At 40.7% G+C, this 22,073-nt stretch overlaps 1 protein-coding gene across 1 annotated transcript in view; it reads right to left on the bottom strand.

Moving 5' to 3' along the window:
• DMC1 (DNA meiotic recombinase 1) overlaps positions 1 to 22,073 on the bottom strand; it is a 205,709-nt gene that overhangs the window by 172,072 nt on the left and 11,564 nt on the right. The window contains exon 3 of the mRNA XM_089681997.1: positions 6,415 to 6,497. Within this exon, the coding sequence (XP_089538123.1) occupies positions 6,415 to 6,497 (83 nt within the window). The remainder of the gene's footprint in view (positions 1 to 6,414; positions 6,498 to 22,073) is intronic.

Raw genomic sequence — 22,073 nt, 5'->3', positions numbered from 1 at the left:
AAGAAAAGAGGACTGGCAGCGGATAGGGGGAGGAGGGGGGGGGCTTGGGAGGAGGGAAAGAGTGAGGGGAGAATTAGGGATTTTTTTTTTTCTCCCTCTCTCTTTCTCTTCCCATTCGCCCCCCCTTCTGATAATATGGTATCACCTCCGGAGTTTATTTTGATTGGTGGGTGTAATGGATACTTTTTGAGTCAATTTGTTAGAGAGAGGGAAACTGGGGAGGATGGAGGAGAGGTGAGCCCTCCATGGGCGGAGGTCAACCCCAAAGTCTTAAATCAAAGGTGGGAATAGACCCACAAATGATTAGTAGGTATTTTACAAGCCTAAAAAGGGGTAGGGGGAAAAAGGGGAGGGAGATGGAAGGGGGGAGGGAGGGGGGGACAGGAGTTGGGTTGGAGGGTGGGGGGGGGGGGAGAGGTTCTAGGGTCAATACTTTGCATGAAAGAGGGAGGTATAAAAGCAAGGACAGAGGAGGAAGAGAAGTGGAGGAGAGGTAGAGAGATTTAAGAAGAAGGATGGAAGAAATACAGTTTATAACGTATAATGTAAACGGATTGAACTGCCCAGGGAAAAGATTTAGATTATTTAAAGAGTTACATCATAGATCATCTTCAGTGGTATTCTTGCAGGAGACACATTTTGTGATAGAGTCAAACGTGAAATTAAAATGTTAATATTATCCAATATGGTATTATGCCGACTCTCCAATTAAAAGAGCAAAAGGGGTTGCAATAGGGCTGGCAAAGAATATAAGATTTGAGCTGGAGGATAGAAAGACTGACCCGGAGGGAAGATTCTTGTTCTTGAAAGGTAAACTACAAGGAAATCGAGTGTACTTTAGCTAATATATACTGTCCCAATAAGAAACCGGAGATGTTTTTGAAGGGTGTGTTGAAAAAACTGATGGACTTTAAAAAAGGTCCTTTGATAATAGCGGGAGATTAAAATTTTTGTATGGACCCACAAAAGGATGCAACGTCTTACGTGCAGAGGGAAGGGGGTAGGTCTCTGAGAGCTTTGAAGAAGGTGATCCACGAGTCCCAGCTGGTGGACACCTGGAGAATTATGCATATGAAAGACAGAGACTATACCTACTTCTCAAATGCACATGAGATGTATTCAATATGGGATTATATATTAATAGATCACCAACTTATTGAATTCTTGGTTAAAATAGAAATAGAGGCTAGGACACTCTCGGACCACGCACCTGTCGTAATGAAAATGGGATGGGGAAAGCGGTGGACAGGAGGCCTAGGATGGAAGTTAAATGAGGCTCTTCTGCTAGATGAGGATACTGCTAAGAAGATTGGGGAAGAGATTAAGTTATATTTTGAGGAAAACGAGAGAGAGGAGGTGTTGATAGCTACAGTTTGGGAGAGCCATAAGGTATATATAAGAGGAATCTTGATTGCGATTGGAGCAAAAAAAAAAGGAGAGAGAAAATAATTGGGCTTCTAAAAGAAATATTAGACTTGGATCAGATACATAAGAACAAAATAACAAAAGAAATAAGACAGAGGTTAATAAACAAGAAAGGAGAGCTAGAGACATTGATGGAAGAGGAGAGGAGGAGAGTATACAACAAAGTTTTAAGTGAGAGATATAGATGGGGAGATAGGCCAGGAAAATATTTAATGAGAGCTCTGAGTAAAAAGAAAAACAGGAATTATATAGATAAAATAAAAAGCCCCAGGGGGGAGTTGGTCTACTCAACTAAAGAGATCGTTAAAGTGTTCACGGAGTACTATAGAAAGCTGTATAACATCAGTCCCCTAAGTTCTTCGAAAAATACGGAAGAGGTTAATACTGAAAAAAGGAAGATATATCTAAAAAATGCGGGACTTACGAAATTAAGCAAAGCACAATTGAACTCCTTGGATGCGGAAATTACTCAGGAAGAAATAAAAGCAGCATTAAAGAGTGCAGGGGCCGGGAAAAGTCCAGGGCCAGATGGGTATACAGTGAAGTACTATAAAAAATATGGTGAATTACTTTTACCTAAGCTGAAGAAATATATGAACGCTCTGGGAGGTGGGATGGAGGTGAGGAGAGAATCACTACAGGCCCATGTAGTACTTATCCACAAGGAGGGAAAAGATGCTTCTCAGTGCTTTAGCTACAGACCAATTTCATTATTGAACACCGACACTAAGCTATACACAAAGGTTATGGCAAACAGGTTGAAAGCTTTAATGCCTGAATGGATACATGGGGACCAGGTGGGCTTCGTTCCAGGGAGAGAAGGTAGAGATAACGGTTTGAGAACTCTGATGCTTATCCAGAAAAGTAGAAAAGGGAAAGATCCGGTGGTAGTGTTATCAATTGACGCCGAGAAGGCATTTGACAGAGTCGACTGGGGCTTTATGATGGGTAACTTGGAAGCCCTGGGGATAGGAGAGAGAATGCGAGAGTGGATAGGAAAACTATATAGGGGGCCTACCGCAATTATCACGGTAAATGGGGGGAAATCAGAACCCATTAGGATGTCAAATGGTACAAGACAGGGCTGCCCACTGTCCCCTTTGTTGTATGTCACTGGAACCCCTGTTGTCTATGATAAGGAAAAGTGCAGATGTAAAGGGAATCCAAATAGAATCCACTGAACATAAAGTAGCAGCCTTTGCGGACGACTTATTGTTATATGTGAGGAACCCCCGGATAACACTTCCAAATATAATGAAGATTCTGAAGGAATATGGAGAACTATCGAACTTAAAAATTAATCCAACAAAAACGGAGATTCTGAATATTATTATACCAAAGGGCGAAAAAGAAAAAATACAAAAGGAATTCCCCTTTATATGGAGAGAAAGAGATATAAAATACTTGGGAATAAAACTTACTGCTTCATATAAATATCTGTATAAATGAAACTATATTTCAATGGTAAATGAGATTAGAGAAGAATTAAAAACATTAGAAGGAGGAAACCCGTCATGAATAGGACGCATAAATCTAGTAAAAATGGGAATTCTACCCAAAATACTGTATAGATTTCAAATGATCCCAATCAAACTTCCAGAGGCTTTTTTCAGGATAATAAAAAGAATGCTATCAAGATATATATGGAGGAATAAAAAACCAAGAATATCATACGAAACATTAATTAGGAATAAAGAGAAGGGGGGATTGGGACTGCCAGATGTTAAGAGATACTATAAAGCAGTAATCCTTGCAAGAATTTACGACTGGACATTTAATTTAAAAGGAAAAAATTGGGTGAAAATTGAAAACAAACTTAGTGGAACGAGCTTGAGTAAGATTATATGGGTGCCAGCACAACATAGAGGAATTAAAGATAGCACAAGTCTTTACACTTTAAATGTCTTAAGGGTATGGGATAACTTGCACAAAAATATGAAATGGGACTTTAATTCTATATTAATGCCACTAAGAAACACGGGGTATTTCCCACCGGGCAGGGAAGAGATAACAGGGAGATGGTTCAAAAAGGAAGATGTTCAATTGAGAGATGTTTTGATAGAGGGGGAATTGAGACCACTTAAAGACTTAGAAGAGAAAAAGGGAGAGATCTTCATTAGGATAGATGAGTGGAAATATCATCAATTGAAATGTTTCATTGGGAATCTCCAGAAACCACTGAGATTAAAAAAGGATTGGAACTTGTTTGAAAGGTTGCTGGAGACACGAAGGGATGGTAAGCACGGTATTGCCAAAGTATATAGAATACTCACTGAATTAGACACGAACACAAAGTTAATTTTTATAACAAAATGGGAAAAAGATATGGGAGAGGTTTTAGATGAGGATAAACAGAAAAAGATGTTTAGATTGATTCACGAGAATGTAAGTATGAGAGAGGTGGAATTAAATTATGAGGGTTTGATAAGATGGCACATTACACCGAGTGTTGAGCATAAGATGAGTGGTGAGAATTCAAAGTGGTGTTGGAGGGGGTGTGGAGAGATTGGCACAGTTTTTCACATGTGGTGGGAGTGTCCGAAAATTCAGGCTTTCTGGAAGTCAATAGTTAAGCTGATTGAGATAATAACTGGGATTGACATAGGGTTAGACCCAACGATATGCCTCTTACATAATATCGAGTTATCAGTAATTAAATATAAAGAAACAGGTATATGGTACTGTCTAAACGCTGCTAAAGGTTTGATACCCAAGTTTTAGCAGAAAACAGAGGTGCTGAAGGAGGAGGATTGGGTTAATAGAGTGAACCAGATTGGTAGGATGGAAAAACTTTACCATATGCAGGAAGACAAGATGAGGATTTACTATACGAGATAGGAAAAATCTGAATTGAAAGAGAAATATAGGAAAGTATAAATTAGGATAATAGAAAATGTCTCCTTGCTTTAAAAAGGAAAGAGTGGTTTAACATGCAGAGGGGTAGGGGGGGGGGGGGGTGGGGAGAGGAAGCAGTTTTTAGAGGAGGTAATGTAGAAATGTTTTGGATATTTATCTGTGTCTTTTTTTAGATGAAATTTGTAATAATATGAAAAATTAATAAATATTTAAGTTAAAAAAAAATATATATATATATATATATATATATATATATATATATGGACCTAACTGTATATGTAATGTTTGTAAGACTATTAATGAATAGTTTAAAGGAACAAAAAGTTCATTCAATCTACCTGGACATAAAGACAGCTCAAATGGTTGGTGTTTTTTAGGCAACCCAAAGGCTAACTGCAAAGATATGAAGGAAAGAGATCAACTACCACCCAATAATATAGATTAACAGCTCAAAGCAGAACAAACCTTAGTTTAGTATCTATTCAAATGGAGGTATAGAGAATACTACTCAATGAACACTATTATTCACCACTCTTAACAGTGGCAGTAAATCAGAAAAAGGGCCAGAAATGCCAGTCCAATTAGAACACTGAAACAAAAATGCTAATGAATTAAATGCAGAGATCAGATTAAACCAATCACTTGTCAATAATAAAAACCATCATTATGGAGATAAGAGAATGGGATGTAGGTGCCTTTGAGCTCCCCTCTGAATTTTTGTATTCTTGCTTTTTCTGTAATTTGATGGCTTAAACCCGCCTTCCTTTCAGAGGTGAAGTCAAGCCATACTAACATATTGTACTGTATTTTTTTCTTTTCCTTGATAAGCTTTTTTGTTGATGATGGCAGAATATTGTGGAACAGAATGGGATGGCTATATGGATCAGATTCAACAAACTCAATGTATATCAGTTTCTGAGGTAGATATTGACAGATTCTTTATCCGTTTACAAAGACTTTTGGAAAAGAAAGCTCACGTTTTCTGGCATAAGAAATATTTTGAGAAATATCAGAAAGAGAGAATTGTACCTTGGGGTTTAAGGATCGCACATCGTCCCCAATCTAAAGAAAATCGAGGCAGACTTGAGATCCAATTGGGAATTAAATTTACAATCATTGTTCATTTAAAATTATAGATCTTATTTGTGAATAGTATACATCTGAACTCAATCTTTTGGATATTGATATTCAAAACTGGTACACTGATAACAACAAATTGATATCAAATCCCTTATTTTCCCAAAAAGAAATTACACTTAAAATTCATTTGGAAACTTATATTAATGGTATTTTGAAGCCAAGGAAAAATTAAAATTTAAGAGATAGACTGGCCTATGATTTAGGCCAAGCCTAAAAATGGAATTATAAACCAAATAAGAGGAGACCCTTCAGGCCCACTGATGGACCAGCTCAAAATATGGCAGACTCTAATGATTCTGACACCTCTTCTAATCACTCTTCTTCTTTTCATCCTTTACCTAATTCTATTTACGAATCCATCACTGTCAGTACCTGGGTTCCCTAAAAAACACCAACCATTTGAGCTGCAACCATTTGAGCTGTTTTCACGTCCAAGTTGATTGAATTAACTTTTTGTTCCTTTAAACTATTTATTAATGGTCTTACAGACATTACATATAAATGAGCCAGTTATGCATCTGTTGGTAAAATGGCCTTCATCGATTTCTGATTTATGTTCATGATATATATATATTTTTTGCATGTTTTTTGGTATTAATATTTTGCTTATTTGGTTTAAGATGTTTGTTATTTTGCAATTTGCATGATTTATTGTTGTAGGTGCTATATTCAATATCTCCTGAAGAAGCCTTAAAATAGGCAAAACATGTTGAGAAGTAATGCACCGGATATAAATTATTGTAACTAGTACTATTACCAATTTTGAACACTCAAATGTATATGACATACAGTACTTGTCTATTTTAAACGATGGAAAGAAAAGTCATTTTTTTAAAACAATTGTTTTCATAATTATTGGCACCTTTAAAGTCCCGATAATCTTCTTTTTTTTCTTTATCTTTCTTTGTATCCCTCCTCCATTCTCTTGCATAATAATAATAATAATAACATAATGCTTTAGTAGCAGATATCCTTATATAGTCAGTAATTTACTCAAGTTCCTGGCTTCCTGTAGAGATGTGAAACACCATCTTCCTCTTCTGGCTATAGTCAAATGCTGTCAGAAACCCAGGCTCCTAAGAGTATATAAGAAAATAATCACCATATATGACACTATTATTTATTATACAACTTTATCTACAAGTTAAATTTTAGATTCTTCTCATCTAGACTTTAGAAGCACAAGACTACAATCTGTCGAAAATGGGAGCCACAAAAAATGCCAAGCTAGTAAACATTGTGCCATCACAGTATGAATGTACACTGTTATAGTTTATTTCTTGTTGCATAGGTGATGAGGGCATACTTATTTTCCACAAAAAGGGTGCACATATTACTTAAAAATATTTTATGAAGCATTATTGCAATACAGCTACTATGCTATAGTAATTTTGCATGTTATACAGGGAATAATGGGTCCACAGCAAAAACATTTTTGTTCTGACTGTAAAATCCTTTTCTTACTGTTCACTGAGAGAAACAGGAGGTCTTCTTCTAGTGTCAGGTTATACTGCCATCTAAAAGTAGGTTTGAACACTGGTAAACAAAAAAATGACATGCCAGCCCAGGACAACTCCTCTTAACTCCCAAAATATCTGGGAAAGTCAGAATCAGGAGCAAGATTCTAAACACAGTGGAGTGGGACCTGTGTCCCTCATGGGACTCCATGAAAACGATTTTGCATAGAGTGTTAAAATTTTATTTTTCTTAACAGCTGGGTGAGCCATAACCACTTGCCGACCGCAGCACAGTACAGTACTGCGGACGGGTGGCAGCTACAGGCAGACTGACGTATTAGTACGTTGCTCTGGCTGTACTAAAATAGGGGGGCGCTGTGGGAGAGGACCTGCCACCCCCACCCCTCTGCAGCGAATACGGATCTAGTGATCATGTGATTGCTATGCGTTAACCTGATCACAATGTTATCAAAGCTGTTAATTCATGGCAGCTTTCTTTCTCTTCCTGGTGAGCTGTGATTGGCCCATAGCTCTCACATGGTATATGGGCTAATCACAGCACCCTGTACCATGTGATTAGCTGTAGCCAATAACAGATCACTAGTATTTTGAACTGTCATGAACTTAAGCCATTCATGACAGTTTAAAGCAAGCATTGCATCACAGGAGCAATAATTTTTATTGCTCCTTCAATGCAAAGTGTAAACAAAAAAAATCTCAGATCACCCCTCCACCAGCCAGAGTAGTGCAATGCTACTGTGGTAACACTAAACTACTCCGATGAAAGTATTTTTTTTATATGTAAAAGCGACATGCCCAGTGTCATTGCCGATACTAAGCATTTGCACGATTATCGATGCAAGCGCAAATGCTCCGATACCTGAAACCGATACCTTCAGGCTTGTTTCTTTCAGCTGTCAGCAGGATTCCCCACTGACAGCTAAAATGTAAATTAAAAAAGGCAGTTAATGGTTAAGAAGTTCTTAACAACCAATAACTCATTCAGCTGACAGTGTTTCCCCTGCTGACAGCTGAAGTGTAAACAAGGAGGATTCAAACAAACAAACAAAAAAAGCACCCTGACAATGTTTATCAACTATATTGTAAGAAAAAACAGAAAGATAAAAAGAAACATTGTTTCCTTTTGTATCTTTCTGTTTATTCATCTAGAGATCAAAATGAGGAACTTATGAAGTCAGTTAAAAGCAACAAGTAAAAAAATGTTTTGTGTTTTGGGGTTTTTTAGGCTGAATGCACACTGGGCGTTTTAATAATGCTGGTAACGTTAGCTTTGTAAAGTCACATTAAAACCGTGCGTTTTTCAGCATTTTTAACGTTTTTGCATTAGCATTTAGCTGCTTTTTTTGCGTTAGTGTTTTTGCGCGTTGTTTTTTTTTTACCAAAACAAAATATTTTTTGCTTAAAAGAAGTCCAAAAACACCAGTTTGCCGTGTTTTGCAGCGTTAGAGCTTTTTTACAGCTAAAAAACTCCTCTAGAAACCCACTAGTTCTGGGGGGTTTTTCCTGCCTAAAAAGGCCCCTGCCAAAAAACGTTGATTACAGTCTATGTGTGCATGGACACATAGGATAACATGCTGGGGAGTTTACTTGCTGTAGAAAAAAACTTCAAAAGCCAAAAACAGCAGCTGTAAAAACGTCCAGGACTTAAACTTATATTATTTTTATTTCTTTTTTTGTTTGCTTTGTTCGTTAATATTTTTACACCTTTAACATATATTTACATGTTTCGCATTGAAAAAAGAGCAACATTTTAAATGTATTTTATTTGTAAATAACTTTTCAATGCTTTGTACCAGAATCATAATTTTAATGTAATTTTAAACAGGACATATTAGAGAATAAAATTCAAAGTACTTTATCAAAGCACTTTTTCTATGCATTAACACTATTTATTTTTAAACTAACACTGTTCAAAAAAAATAAAAGTGCGTTTTTTTGTAGTTTTGTTACATATAATTGTCTAAGTGTTGTGAAAAAATATAATTGTTGCAAGGCAATATTCATGAAAAGAAAGCCTTGTTTGTCCTTAAAAAAACAATATTATTATTACTACGAGTTTATATAGCGCCAAAGGGTTTGCTCAGCGCTGTACAATAGGGGGGACAATACATGGCACAGTACAACAACAAACAATGTACGAGGGGTAAGAGGGCCCTACTCTTACGAGCTTACAATCTAGGAGTATTATATGTAATATATGTATTACGTTGTTATCACTGAATAAACAGGTCCATAGCAGAAATGTAAAAGCTGCTGGCAGGTATCGGTAATTGGTATTGTTGAAAAAAATATTGGTACTCTTACACGATGTAAAAAAAATGGTATTGGTTTATCCCTACATACGTTGCTTTCTATTTACAGGTGTGAGTATACATGCGAGGCCCCCCTGTTGGTCCAGGGAGAAGAGAGAACACCACACTGTGAGTAAAAGCACTACATTTTACACACGTTAGATTAGCACATTTGCCCTTTGAGCACCCCTATTAACTCCTTGATTACCCCTGTCACTCAGTCAGTGCCATTTGTACAGTGTCAATATATAGAATTTTTCACTGATCACTGTATTATTGCCACTAGCGACATCAGATAGCATCAGGGTCAGTTATCACCCCTCAGCTAGAGATAGATTGCCCACACACTATCGCACACACACACTGATCATCGCCATTACTAGTTTAGTGTTTCTACTGACCTTTGAATCAATCTTGGTGTGATCTGATGCTTTAAAAAACACTGACCAGGCCATTTTTTGCATTACCTTAACAGAAAATTGTCATGCACCCAAATGTACTTTACGTCCTTTTTTTCCCACAAATTGCGGTATATATACTGGGCTTTTTTTCTTTACTTTTTACTAGCAATGGCGGCGATCAGCGACTTATAGCGGGACTGCAGCAGGCATTCTGACACTGGGGGAATTGACTAGGTGTCACTGACATCCCCAGTGACACCAATACAATGATCAGAGCTAATAAAAAGCTACTACTGGCACTTGGCAGGAAGGGGTTAACATCTAGGGCGATCAAAGGGTTAACTGTGTGAGATTTTATATCTTCTGTGTGTGTGCTTCACTGTAAGCACACTGCTTTGCACATGCAAAGCAGTGTGCAGGAGCTGACAGGGAGGAGAACTGTTTTGTTTACTAACAGTTCCCCCCCGTCGGAGATCCTCGGCATTAACCGGGCACTGGAAAGTAACCCTGGCGACTGATAGCCTGGACAGCCAGGACCTGGCAATTGACAGCCGCAGCGGCAAGATGCGCGTGCCCCCTACCCGTAAACGCAAAATCACGTATATATACATGATTTTGTGCACCGCTGCCGCCCTGTAGCAGTATTTCTACTATGGGGCAGGGCTAGAGCGGTTAACGGATAAGTTCACCTTTGGAACATGTTATACGTTCCACCCATTTTAGGGTGGAACATGTAACAGGTTCCCATAGCCGTAGCAGCGCCTGCCGCCACCCCTCCCTCTGACAGATAATACGGGGAGAAGTTTCCCCATACTATCTGTCAGATTTGAAAACAGCATGGCCATGAGGGGCTCCGCCCACATGGCTGGGTCACTCATTCATGAAGTCCTGTGAATGAGTGCCTACAAGTCCCAGCAGCCTTAGCAGCTGTCGACTTGTAGTTTTCAATGAACTACCATGGCACTGTGGAGCGCCGTGGTAGTTCATTCAAGCTTCCTGTTAGAATATCTGCTTGACTGTACATCCCATACGGGTAGCAGATATTCTGACAAGTCCTCAGGAGACCTGCATGGCAACAGCGATCTACTGATCGCTGGGGCAATGCTGTTTACAGGCCCCCAGATGTCTCAGAAAAGAGTACCTGTCACTGCCTATTGCTATTAAAGGGAATATTTACATTCCCTGTGATAACAATAAAAGTGATAAAAATAAAATAAAATGAAAGGGTCAGTGTAAAAATAAAAAAAGCAAAATAAATTTAATAAAATGAACCCCCTGCCGTGCTCGCACGCAAAGGTGAACGCAAGCATTAGTCCCGTGTTGGTATGTAAACAGAAATTGCACCATACATGTGAGGTATCACTGCGAACTTCAGATTAAGGGCTGTAATTCTAGCTCTAGACCAGTGGTCACTAAATGGCGGGCCGCGGTCTGGAACCGGACCAAGGAACAGTCCAGTCCGGACCGCAGCCAAGCCACTGCCGGGTGCCCTCCCTCAGGCCCAAGCCCGGACTAGTCATAGGGCACACCGGGTATATGACCAGTGGGCTGGGAACGCCGGGCTTAAGATGGCCAGGCTGCACTGCAGGAGGTAAGTGGCGACCGCAGTCTGGATGTGACTGAAACAGACCGTGGCCGCCGCTCACCTCCCGCTGTGCGGCTATGCCTAAAGCAGGGCCGACAGGAGGAGCGTAAGTGACTGCTCTAGATGACAAGCAGGAAGCGCCGCTGACAGAGGGTCACCTCCTCCGTCAGCCGCTGCACGGAAGGGACAACGGCGGCCTCTCTTCTTCACCCGCCAGCACACTGTGACAGCTCTGTAGCGGCGGTGGATGGGGCTGTCTCTTTGCTAGATGGGCTGGTCTCTTTGCTGGATGGGGCGGTCTCTTTGCTGGACGGGGCGGCCTCTTTGCTGGAAGGGGCGGTCTCTTTGCTGGGCGAGCTGTCTCTTTACTGGACGGTTGTCTCTTTGCTGGATGGGGCTGTCTCTTTGCTGGACTGAGTTGTCTCTTTGCTCAGTTGGGTCCAGCAAAGAGACATCCCAATCCAGCAAAGAGACAGCCCAGTCCAAGACGGAACATCCCCATCCAGAAAAGAGACTTCACTGTCCAGCAAAGAAACACCCCGTCTTTGCTATATATTTGCTGTGTTGTTAGGGGCTCTGTGTTGTGTTAGGCGTGCTATGTTATGTTAAGGGGTGCCGTGTCGTGTTACGGGTACTGTATTGTGTTAAGGGGGTGCTGTGTTGTGTTAAGAGACGCTGTGTTTTGTGAATGGAAAACAGGACACTGTGGGACTTTTTTAAAGAGGGGACTGTGATGTAGAGGAGACTACAGTGTGAAAGGTACGCTAAAGATCATAATGTACTGGGGGACTGTGATGTGTTATATCGTTAATGAGATTCTGACTTCTGAAAGGAAATTTTGCTGACTGGACCTCCGTAAATTTTAATTCAAGACCCCATGCTCTAGACCACAGGTGTCAAACTGGCGGCCCTCCAGCTGTTGCCAAGCTACAAGTCCCATGAGGCATTGCAAGATTGACAGTTACAAGCATCACTCCCAAAGGTAGAGGCATGATGGGACTTGTAGTTTCGCAACAGGTGGCGGGCCGCCAGTTTGACACCCCTGCTCTAGACCATGTGTGTACATCTAAAGTGGTAACCTGTAAAGGCTTTTAAAGCATCACCTATGGATAATAAAAATTCACAATGTTTGTCGCTGTTGCATGGAAGTGCATTTTTTAAAGCATGTCATGTTTGGTATCTATTTACTTAGCATAACATCATTTTATACTTTATCAAACAATTGGGCAATATATTGTGTTTCTGTGCATAAAAAATTCAAAACAAATTTTGTTTGAAAAATCGCTGCTCAAATACTGTGTGACATAAAACATTACAATACCCACTGTTTTATTCTCTAGAGCATCTGCTTTATAAAAGGGTCGCCAGTTTGACACCCCTGCTCTAGACCATGTGTGTACATCCAAAGTGGTAACCTGTAAAGGCTTTTAAAGCATCACCTATGGATAATAAAACTTCACATTGTTTGTCGCTGTTTAGAATTACAATACCCACTGTTTTATTCTCTAGGGTAGATTGTAAGCTCGAAAGAGCAGGGCCCTCAATCCCCTCATGTTTTGCATTGTATTGGTATTGTTCTGTCACATGTTCTGCCCCCTTTGTAGTGTACAGCGCTGAGCGAACTGTTGGCGCTTTATAAATACTGTATAATAATAATAATAATAATAATAATAATAATAATAGGGCATCTGCTTTATAAAATATACATAATGTTTGCGGGTTTGGGTAATTTTTTTAGCAAAGTTTTTTTCATGTAAAATAAAAGTGTCAGAAAAGGCTTGGTCTTCAAGTGGTTAGAAGAGTGGGTAATGTGTGGCAGAAGCTTCTAAAGTAGGCTGTGAAATGCCAAGATAGTAGAAGCAACCCCCCAAATGACCCCTTTTAGGAATGTAGACAATCTAAGGTATTTGCTATGGGGCATAGTGAGTATTTTTCAGGTCTCATTTTTGGAAAATGAAAGTGGTTGTAAATTCTATGCAGGAAGGTAAAAAACCTTCTGTGTGCAGCAGTGCCCCCAGCCCCCTCAATACTTACTTGAGCCTCATCGCGATCCAGTCAGCCAATGAGAACAGGGGAATGGACACATGGAGCAGCGGGTGCCCCCATAGCAAGCTGCTTGTGGTGAGTGCACCCGACAGGAGAGAGGGGCCAGGACAGCCTGCGGGGGACTTGAGAAGAGGAGGATCAGACTGCTCTGTGCAAATCCACTGCACACAGTAGGTAAGTATAGCATGTTTGTTATCCCCCCCAATAAAATTAATCTTTAGAATCGCTTGAAGAAAGAAAATGAAAATGTATTTTTTTTTTTCAAAACCCTGTGACAAAAAATAATATCTGAAAAATACTCATCATGCCTCTTATTAAATTCCTCGGGGTGTCTACTTTCCATAAAGGGGTCATTTGGGGGGGGTGTTTGTACTATCCTGGCATTTTAGAGCCTCCAAAACTGTGATAGGTAGTGAGGAAGTGACATGAGGAAATATGCCCTTTGAAAGACTGAAAGTGGTCATTGGATTCTGGGGGGCCTGTATGTGGCTAGGCTGCCAAAAAGTCTCTCACATGTGGTATCCCCATACTCAGGAGAAGTAGCAGAATGTGATTTGGATTGTTATTCCACATATACCCATGGCGAGTGGGAGCAATATATAATTTAAGTGACAACTTTGTGTAAAAAAAATGTTTTTGTAATTTTCCAAAAATTTGTGGCAAAAAATAAAATCGTACTCAACATGCCTCTCAGCAAATTCCTTGGGGTGTCTACATTCTAAAAAGGGGTAATTTGGGTGTTTTTGTACTGCCCTGACATTTTAGCATTTCAAGAAATGTTAGAGGCAGTCAGAAAGTAAAAGCTGCGTAAATTTCAATATATATACCATAGTTTGTAGACACTGTAACTTTCACACAAACCAATTATTATACATGTATTGGGATTTTATTTTACCAAAGACATGTAGCAAAATACATTTTTGGGTATTTTTTATGACAGAAATTAGAAAATATTGGGGTTATTTTTCTCTAAATTTTCAGTCTTTTTTCTTTTTCGTCATAAGTGAATACTTATGTAAATATGGGTTTTTTTGTTTTTTATTTTTAATAAATTACCAAGATTTCAAAACAAACTTCTTTCACGTTGTCATTACGGTGTATTGTTTGCAGAATGTTGAGGAAAAAAATGTATTTAATCCATTTTGGAATAAGGCTGTAACATAACAAAATGTGGCAAAAGCGCCGTGAGTACTTTCTGGATGCACTGTATATATTTATTTACATATGTGATGGATACATTGCAAAGGAGGACTTTTGTTTGATGTTGTATACTTTCACATCTGGTGTTTAGTTAAATTTTAATTTTACTGATTTGAGGCAGCAGCGCAGCACACAATAATTTTGATTTTAGCTATACACAATTGTGATGAACACACAATAAGAGTGATTGCAACAGCTGGAATATTTGCATTCATCCTTTTTTACTTAGTACACACTTGGCAGCAAATTATTATTTTGTTTTTATTTACATGTGGAACAAGTGCATTTTGTATCAATGCTCCACAGCCCAACACTTTAGTCAAAAAGCCTGCCTCATTTCGACTGACAGGAAATTCATACGGGAGATGAGGCGGTAGACCTCCAGCAACTTGTCTATGTTGTAGATCAAGGCTGCAGGCACGAGTTCCAAACATGCTATGACCAAAAGATAAACTGTCTTAGTGACAAGATCCCTTCAAATAGTTTAAAGCTGGGTATACATGTACCGAAATTCGGGCAGTTCAGCAGGAAGCTGGCTTCTGTCGAATGATCATGCTGAAAAACCAGCCACTATTCCCTGCTGCTGCCACCACTTCTATGCCGTTTCTCCCGCCTCTCTTGACATGTGAAAATTCCCCCCCTCCAACCACTGTCATTCCCCCTTTACCTGCAGCTTCAACCCTGCAGCACAAATTCCCCCTCTTTTCCCACACTTTCAACCCTGATCTCCTGTGGCTACCCTGCAGCTGCCAGCTTCCCTCGTCTATCCTCCCGCCAGCTATGGGTGCAGCAGGGCAGCCATGGGGGGATGAGGGGATTTACTATCTAAATAGATGCCCCCCCCCCCCAGGCTGCTTCAAACCACCCTCCTGCTCTGCCATTCCTCCTACTGATATCTGGGGCCCGCACCTTGCAGCTGCTGACTGGCTCTCCCTCCTCACCCTCCCACCAGCTGCAGCTGCTTCTGGGGCATGATAGCTCTGTCTGGATGGAGAGCAGGTGGGCAGGTAAACATGTTTAGCAGCCCCCTTTCTTTCCTGAATCAATACAGTCAGCGATCAGCACTGATCTTTCCAGTATTCATTACAGGACGCAACTTTGCATGTAAGTCTATGAGAGGCGATTTTGCATTTAAGTCACTAGGGGGCATTTTGCATTAAAGGCAATAGAGATGCGACTTTGCATGAAAGATTATGGACGTGATTTTGCATTGAAGTTACTAGGGGGCGTTTTTGCATTGAAGTCAATGAGGACGCGACCTTGCATGCAAGTCTATGAGACGCAATTTTGCATTGAAGTCACTAGGGGGCGTTTCTGCATTAAAGTCAATAAAGATGCGACTTTGCATGAAAGCTTATGAAACGTGATTTTGCATTGAAGTCACTAGGGGGCGTTTTTGCATGAAAGTCTATGAAACGCAACTTGGTATTATCGGCACCTTTTTTTCCTATTGGCATTTTGCCGATAACACTATTTTCAGCTGATATGTTTCAGGTGTCGATACATCGGTGCATCCACAGTATTAATTCATCACTCAAGCAAAGTTAACTGTGTTTACTATGCTTCAGTTTGTGAATGAATCTGAGTCTCTATACAGAAACTCCTATCCATCCACTCCTTTTCTCTGTCTCAACAAAGAGACAATAGGGGACTGTTTAGACCAAAGTTTCTCAACCTTTTTTACACTCAAGGCACCCTTTCAAACTATGCACAATCTTGAGGCACCTGATTCTAAAATTTTAAAAAGTATACCTATACACTTTCAAAATAAATATATAAACCATATATTCACCACGCAAATGAGATGTGAAAATATATATATATATATATATATATATATATATATATATATAAAAAACCAAACATCTAACACCTGAAAAAATGCATAATAAATCACTCACCTAAGTCAATAAATGAGTGCATAGAACATGTAAGCATGCAGCTGCCTTAATAGTGACGAATGCAATAATCACCTCATGAAACAATAATGAATAGAGGCAGCAGAAATTTTTTTAAATATATATATATATATATATATATATATATATATATATATATATATATATATATATACACACACACACACACACACACACACTAGCAGAGTGAAAATATAACACAAAATATAACACTGTAAATATACAAAAATATTTAAATCATTTGACATAAATCCATCAACTGAAAAATGAAAATTGTGATGAAGTGCAAAGTCCTTATTGAGCCACTGAAATCACCATCTGAAAAACATAATTATTATTATTATACAGGATGTATATAGCGCCAACAGTTTGCTCAGCGCTTTACAATATAACGGGAGACAATACAGCAACAATACAGTTCAATACAAGAGGGATAGGAGGGCCCTGCTCCTTGGAGCTTACAATCTAGGAGGGAGGGGCTAGTGGTACAAAAGGTAGTAACTGTGGGGGATGGACTGGTTGGAAGAGTAGAAGATTCCATTATTAGCTGAGGGTAGGATAGGCTTCCCTGAAGAGATAGGCTTTCAGAGATCGCCTAAAAATGAGCAGAGTAGGCGATAGTCTGATAAACTGGGGTAGAGAGTTCCAGAGGATGGGGGAAGCTCTGGAGATATCCTGGAGACGAACATGGGAAGAGGAGACAAGGGAGCTAGAGAGTAGGAGGTCTTGTGAGGAGTGAAGAGTATGGTTTGGGTGATATTTAGAGACAAGATTGGTGATGTAATTTGGGGCAGAGTTATAAATGGCTTTATATGTTAGTGTTAATGTTTTGAATTTTATCCGTTGGGCAACAGGAAGCCAGTGGAGTGACTGGCAGAGAGGGGTGGCTGATACAGAACGGTTAGTAAGGTGGATGAGTCTGGTAGCAGCATTCATGATAGACTGAAGAGGGAATAGCCTGCGATGAGGTAGGCCAAACAGGAGGGAGTTACAATAGTGAAGGCGAGATATAACAAGGGAGTGAATAAGTTGCTTAGTGGTTTCCGAGGTTAAGAACGGGCGTATCTTGGAGATGTTGCAGAGGAGAAGTCTACAAGATTTGGATTTGGGGATGAAAGGACAGATGGGAGTCTGGAATTACACCTAGTACCCTGGCATGAGGGGAGGGACTGATGATTGTGTTATTGATCTTGATGGAGAAGTCAGAGGAGGGGGCACAGACTGGGGGGAATACTAAGAGCTCAGTTTTGGAAAGATTGAGTTTGAGGAAGTGGAGTGACTTCCATGCCGATATGTCACTTAGTAGGTTAGTAATGCGAGAGGAGACTGAAGGGGTGAGGTGAGGGGTAGAAAGATAGATTTGTGTGTCATCAGCATAGAGATGGTACTTAAAGCCGTGGGAGTTTATCAAGTGACCAAGGGAGGTGTAGATGGAGAAGAGAAGATGGTCAAGTAGTAAGAGTATGGAGTAGTGGCCATTGGTTTTAGCAGTTAGTAGATCATTAGTGAGTTTTAGTAGGGCAGTTTCAGTGTAGTGGAATGAGTGAAAGCCAGACTGTAAAGGGTCAAGAAGGTTGTTGTCGGTGAGGTGGGAGCTCAGGCGATTGTAGACTAAGCGTTCTAGGAGTTTAGAAGTAAATGGCAGCAGGGAGATGGGTCTTAAGTTGTTCAGTTTGGTGGGGTCCAGGGAGGGCTTTTTAGGTATGGGAGTGATGTGTGCATGCTTTAGAGGGGAGGGGAAGGCACCGTTAGAGAGGGAGAGATTGAAGATGTGAGTGAGGGAGCATAGAATGGAAGAAGAGGGTGACCGTAGTAGTTGTGAGGGGGCAAGATCCAGGGAGTAGTGAGGTAGTGAGATGGGCTTCTGAGAAAACCTTAGTGACCTCTTCAGTAGTAGCAAGGTCAAAAGAGGAAAGCGTTGAGGGAGGTTTAGTATAAGGTATGCTAAGTGGGATGTATGTCTGTGCAGTGGCGATGCCCCTACGAATTGCGTCAATCTTGTTTTTTAAATTATTTGCAATCTCGTGAGCAGTGAGTGAGCTATTGGGTGGAGGTGGAGAAAGTAGAGAGTTAAAAGTAGAGAAGAGATGACGAGGACTGGATGACAAGGTATTAATAAGAGTGACAAAGTAGGCTTGTTTGGCAGCATGGAGGGAGGAATTGAATGTGAAGAAAGCAGATTTATACAAGGTGAATGCTTGTTGAGATTTGGTTTTACGCCACAATCGCTCCAGCACACGACTATGTCTTTTAAGATTTCTGGTGACGTCAGTCTGCCAAGGTTGTAATGGTCAGGGCCTGATGCTTCGTGCAGTTAGGAGAGCAAGTGAGTCTAATGTGGATGAAAGCAAACTGTTGTAGACAGCAGTGTCCAGGTCAAGGCAGGACAGGGGAGAGATTCTGTCATAGAGTTGGTCAGTTGCAGAGTGGAAAGGAGCAGGGTTCAAGTTGTGAAGGTTTCTGCGGGTAAATGTTTGCTGTTTGGAGGGATAGGTGTTTGAAGATGAGGAGACTGTGAAGGTGATGAAATTGTGATCAGAGAGAGGAAAGGGGGCGTTTGTGAGGGTGTAGGGATTGCAAAGACGGGAGAAAACAACGTCTAATGTATTCCCATCAGAGCGAGTGGAGAAGTGTATACATTGTGCTAATGCAAATGATGAGGTTAGGTTGAAGAGTTGGGATGTAGCCACGTTGTTGACATTAATGGGGATATTAAAATCTCCAAGAATGATCCTGGGTAATTCAGAGGAGAGAAAGTAGGGTAGCCAGGCGGAGAAATCATCAAGAAAGCGAGACACTGGTCCAGGAGGCTGGTAGATCACTGCAATCCTCAGAGAAATGGGAGTAAACAGCCGAATGCAGTGAGTCTCAAAAGAAGAGAAGGATAGAGAGGGAGGGTTAGGAAGGACTTGAAAGGTGCTCAGTGGGGATAGCAGCAAATTAACTCCTCCTCCTTTCTGACCACTGGGACTGGGTGAGTGAGTCGATAATTGATTGAGCAAAGTGCACTCAGATATCACCACATGCTCCAGAGGAAAACCTCCCCCAATTCAGTAGCATTCACCAGATATCGTGGTCCATCCAAACCTGGCAATAGAGCTTGTGGTGAGTGTCAGCATAGTACAGATCAATCAACAAGCCCTTCATCAATCAGAGACTGATATGATGGCGGGACATCCTCCAAACTTTTACACTCCGTAATCAAGGAAAGATGTAAAAGGAAACTCATAGCGTGAATCCATTAAAAACCAATTATTGGGTAGAAAGTATTGCACTCACATGAAATAAATGAAAGCGTGCCAAAATATCCACATCCGTTAAGGGTATCTGTATATCACATGAAGCAGGCGTCTCACCCGATCCACCTCGCTGCACGCAAGCAATACGTCACTTCCGACAGGGGATGTAAGGTGGATGCCTCATTACAGAATGCGTCGTGTGGCCCGACCCTGACACGTGTTTCATCACCTGACTTTATCAAAGGGTTCCTATACCTATGCACTCACCAGCCACTTTATTAGGTACATCTGTTCAATTGCTTATCAACACAAATTGCTAATCAGCCAATCACATGGCAGCAACTCATTGCATTTAGGCAACTAGACGTGGTGAAGACAATTTACTGAAGTTCAAACCAAACATCAGAATGGGGAAGAAAGGGGATTTAAGTGACTTTGAACGTGGCATAGTTGTTGGTGCCAGAAGGGCTGGTCTGAGTATTTCAAAAACTGCTGATCTACTGGTATTTTCATGCACAACCATCTCTAGGCTTTAAAGAGAATGGTCCGAAAAAGAGAAAATATCCAGTGAGCAGTAGTTGTGTGGACAAAAATGCATTGTTGATGTCAGAGGAGAATGAGCAGACTGGTTCAAAATGATAGCAAGGCAATAGTAACTCAAGTAACCACTCCTTACAACCAAGGTAAGCAGAATACCATCTCTGAGCGCACAACCCGTCGAATCTTGAAGCATATGGGCTACAGCAGCAGACCACACCAGGTGCCACTCCTGTCAGCTAAGAATAGGAAACGGAGGCTACAATTCCCACAGGCTCAACAAAATTGAACAACAGAAGATTGGAAAAAGTTGCCTGGTCTGATGAGACTCGATTTCAGATGCGACATTCAGATGGTAGGGTCAGAATCTGGCATAAACAACATGGTATAAACAAGGTCCATGTTGCCTTGTATCAACAATTCAGACTGGTGGTGGTCGTGTAATGGTGTGGGGGATATTTTCTTGGCACACTTTGGGTCCATTAGTACAAATTGAGCATCGTTTAAATGCCACAGCCTACCTAGTATTGTTGCTGACCATGTCCATGCCTTTATGACTACAGTGTACCCATCTCCTGATAGCTACTTCCAGCAAAATAATGCACTATGTCAAAAAGCTCAAATCATCTCAAACTGGTTTCTTGAACATGACAATGAGTTGACTGTACTTCAATGGCCTCCACAGTCACCAAATCTCAATCCAAAAGAGCACCTTTGGGATGTGGAGGAACGGCAGAACAACATCACGGGTGGGCAGCCGACAAATCTGCAGCAACTGCATGATGCTATCATGTCATTATGGACCAAAATCTCTGAGGAATGTTTTCAACAACTTATTGAATCTATGCCATGATGAATTAAGGCAGTTCTGAAGGCAAAAGGAGGTCCAACCTAGTACTAGCAAGGTATACCTAATAATGTGGCCAGGGAGTGTTATCCACACATGTAGGACACCCGACAATAGAGAATATTTATTCTTCAAAAGCAAAAATACTTTTGCACACTGTTATTGACCAGTATTTCAGCGTTTATCTTCTCCCTCAATTTCTCTCCCTCACTCAGTTAATGTGACCCTAGTGCTGATGGAGAGGGGCAGAGGAGAGGCAAAAAAGGATGCTGTGCAGGCACCAAACATTCTCCTTATCAACTGATGACATCACTTGTTGTTAGGATGCTGGTGGCTGGAATATTGCCAGGGTGCACAATGAAAACCTGTGGATTTGTGTAACTAAAAGGCAAGCATGATCCACCCGCTGGCTTGTATACAATTTTTGGGCAATTTTTAGGCATTTTGTCAAGGCACCCCTTAAGACACCTGAAGGCACCCTGGTTGAAAAAGTCTGGTTTAGACCCCTGATATCTCTTCAAACCCCCTCCCCGTAAATTAAAATGTAAAAAATATTAAAATTAAAAAATTGTACCGGTTAAAAAATAAATAAAATTATAAAAAAATAAATAAACATAATAAGGGTAGCTTTAGACATGCTTCTAAATCTCCCTGGTTTCTGAAGCCCAGGTTCGGATCATGCTCCAGAGGCTACGGACAGGCACTTGTTTTCCCATTTATGGCAACAAATGCCCAGCAACCACATGCATTACACAAGGCATTGGGGTGATTTTGGTGCTTCTCGACTGACTTGAATGTGTAGCATTTGGCAGACTTGCCGCCCGCTAATCGCTACAAGTTGGGTCACAAAGCTAAGCATCGTAGACGCAGTACTATTATTAGTGTCTATTACAGCTTAAAGAGGAGCAGTTTTTAGGCAGCAAAAACACAGCTCAACTGCACATTCCCCCCCATCCCCCCGACTACAAGTCTAAACAAGGCCTAAGGCCTCATTCACGCGGGGCATACTACAGCGAGGCCATGTTTAACTGCACAGGTGTTCGGTGAATCTTTATGCAGGTAGTCCCATTGATGTTAATTGGGACACAGCGGCTGCATGGTAATGCACA

The sequence above is a fragment of the Staurois parvus genome, unplaced genomic scaffold, assembly GCF_062004578.1.
Source record: "Staurois parvus isolate SC_StPar_1 unplaced genomic scaffold, SC_StPar_1.0 ptg000282l, whole genome shotgun sequence".
Lineage (NCBI taxonomy): Eukaryota > Metazoa > Chordata > Amphibia > Anura > Ranidae > Staurois > Staurois parvus.
This window is presented reverse-complemented; position numbering and strand designations above follow the sequence as displayed.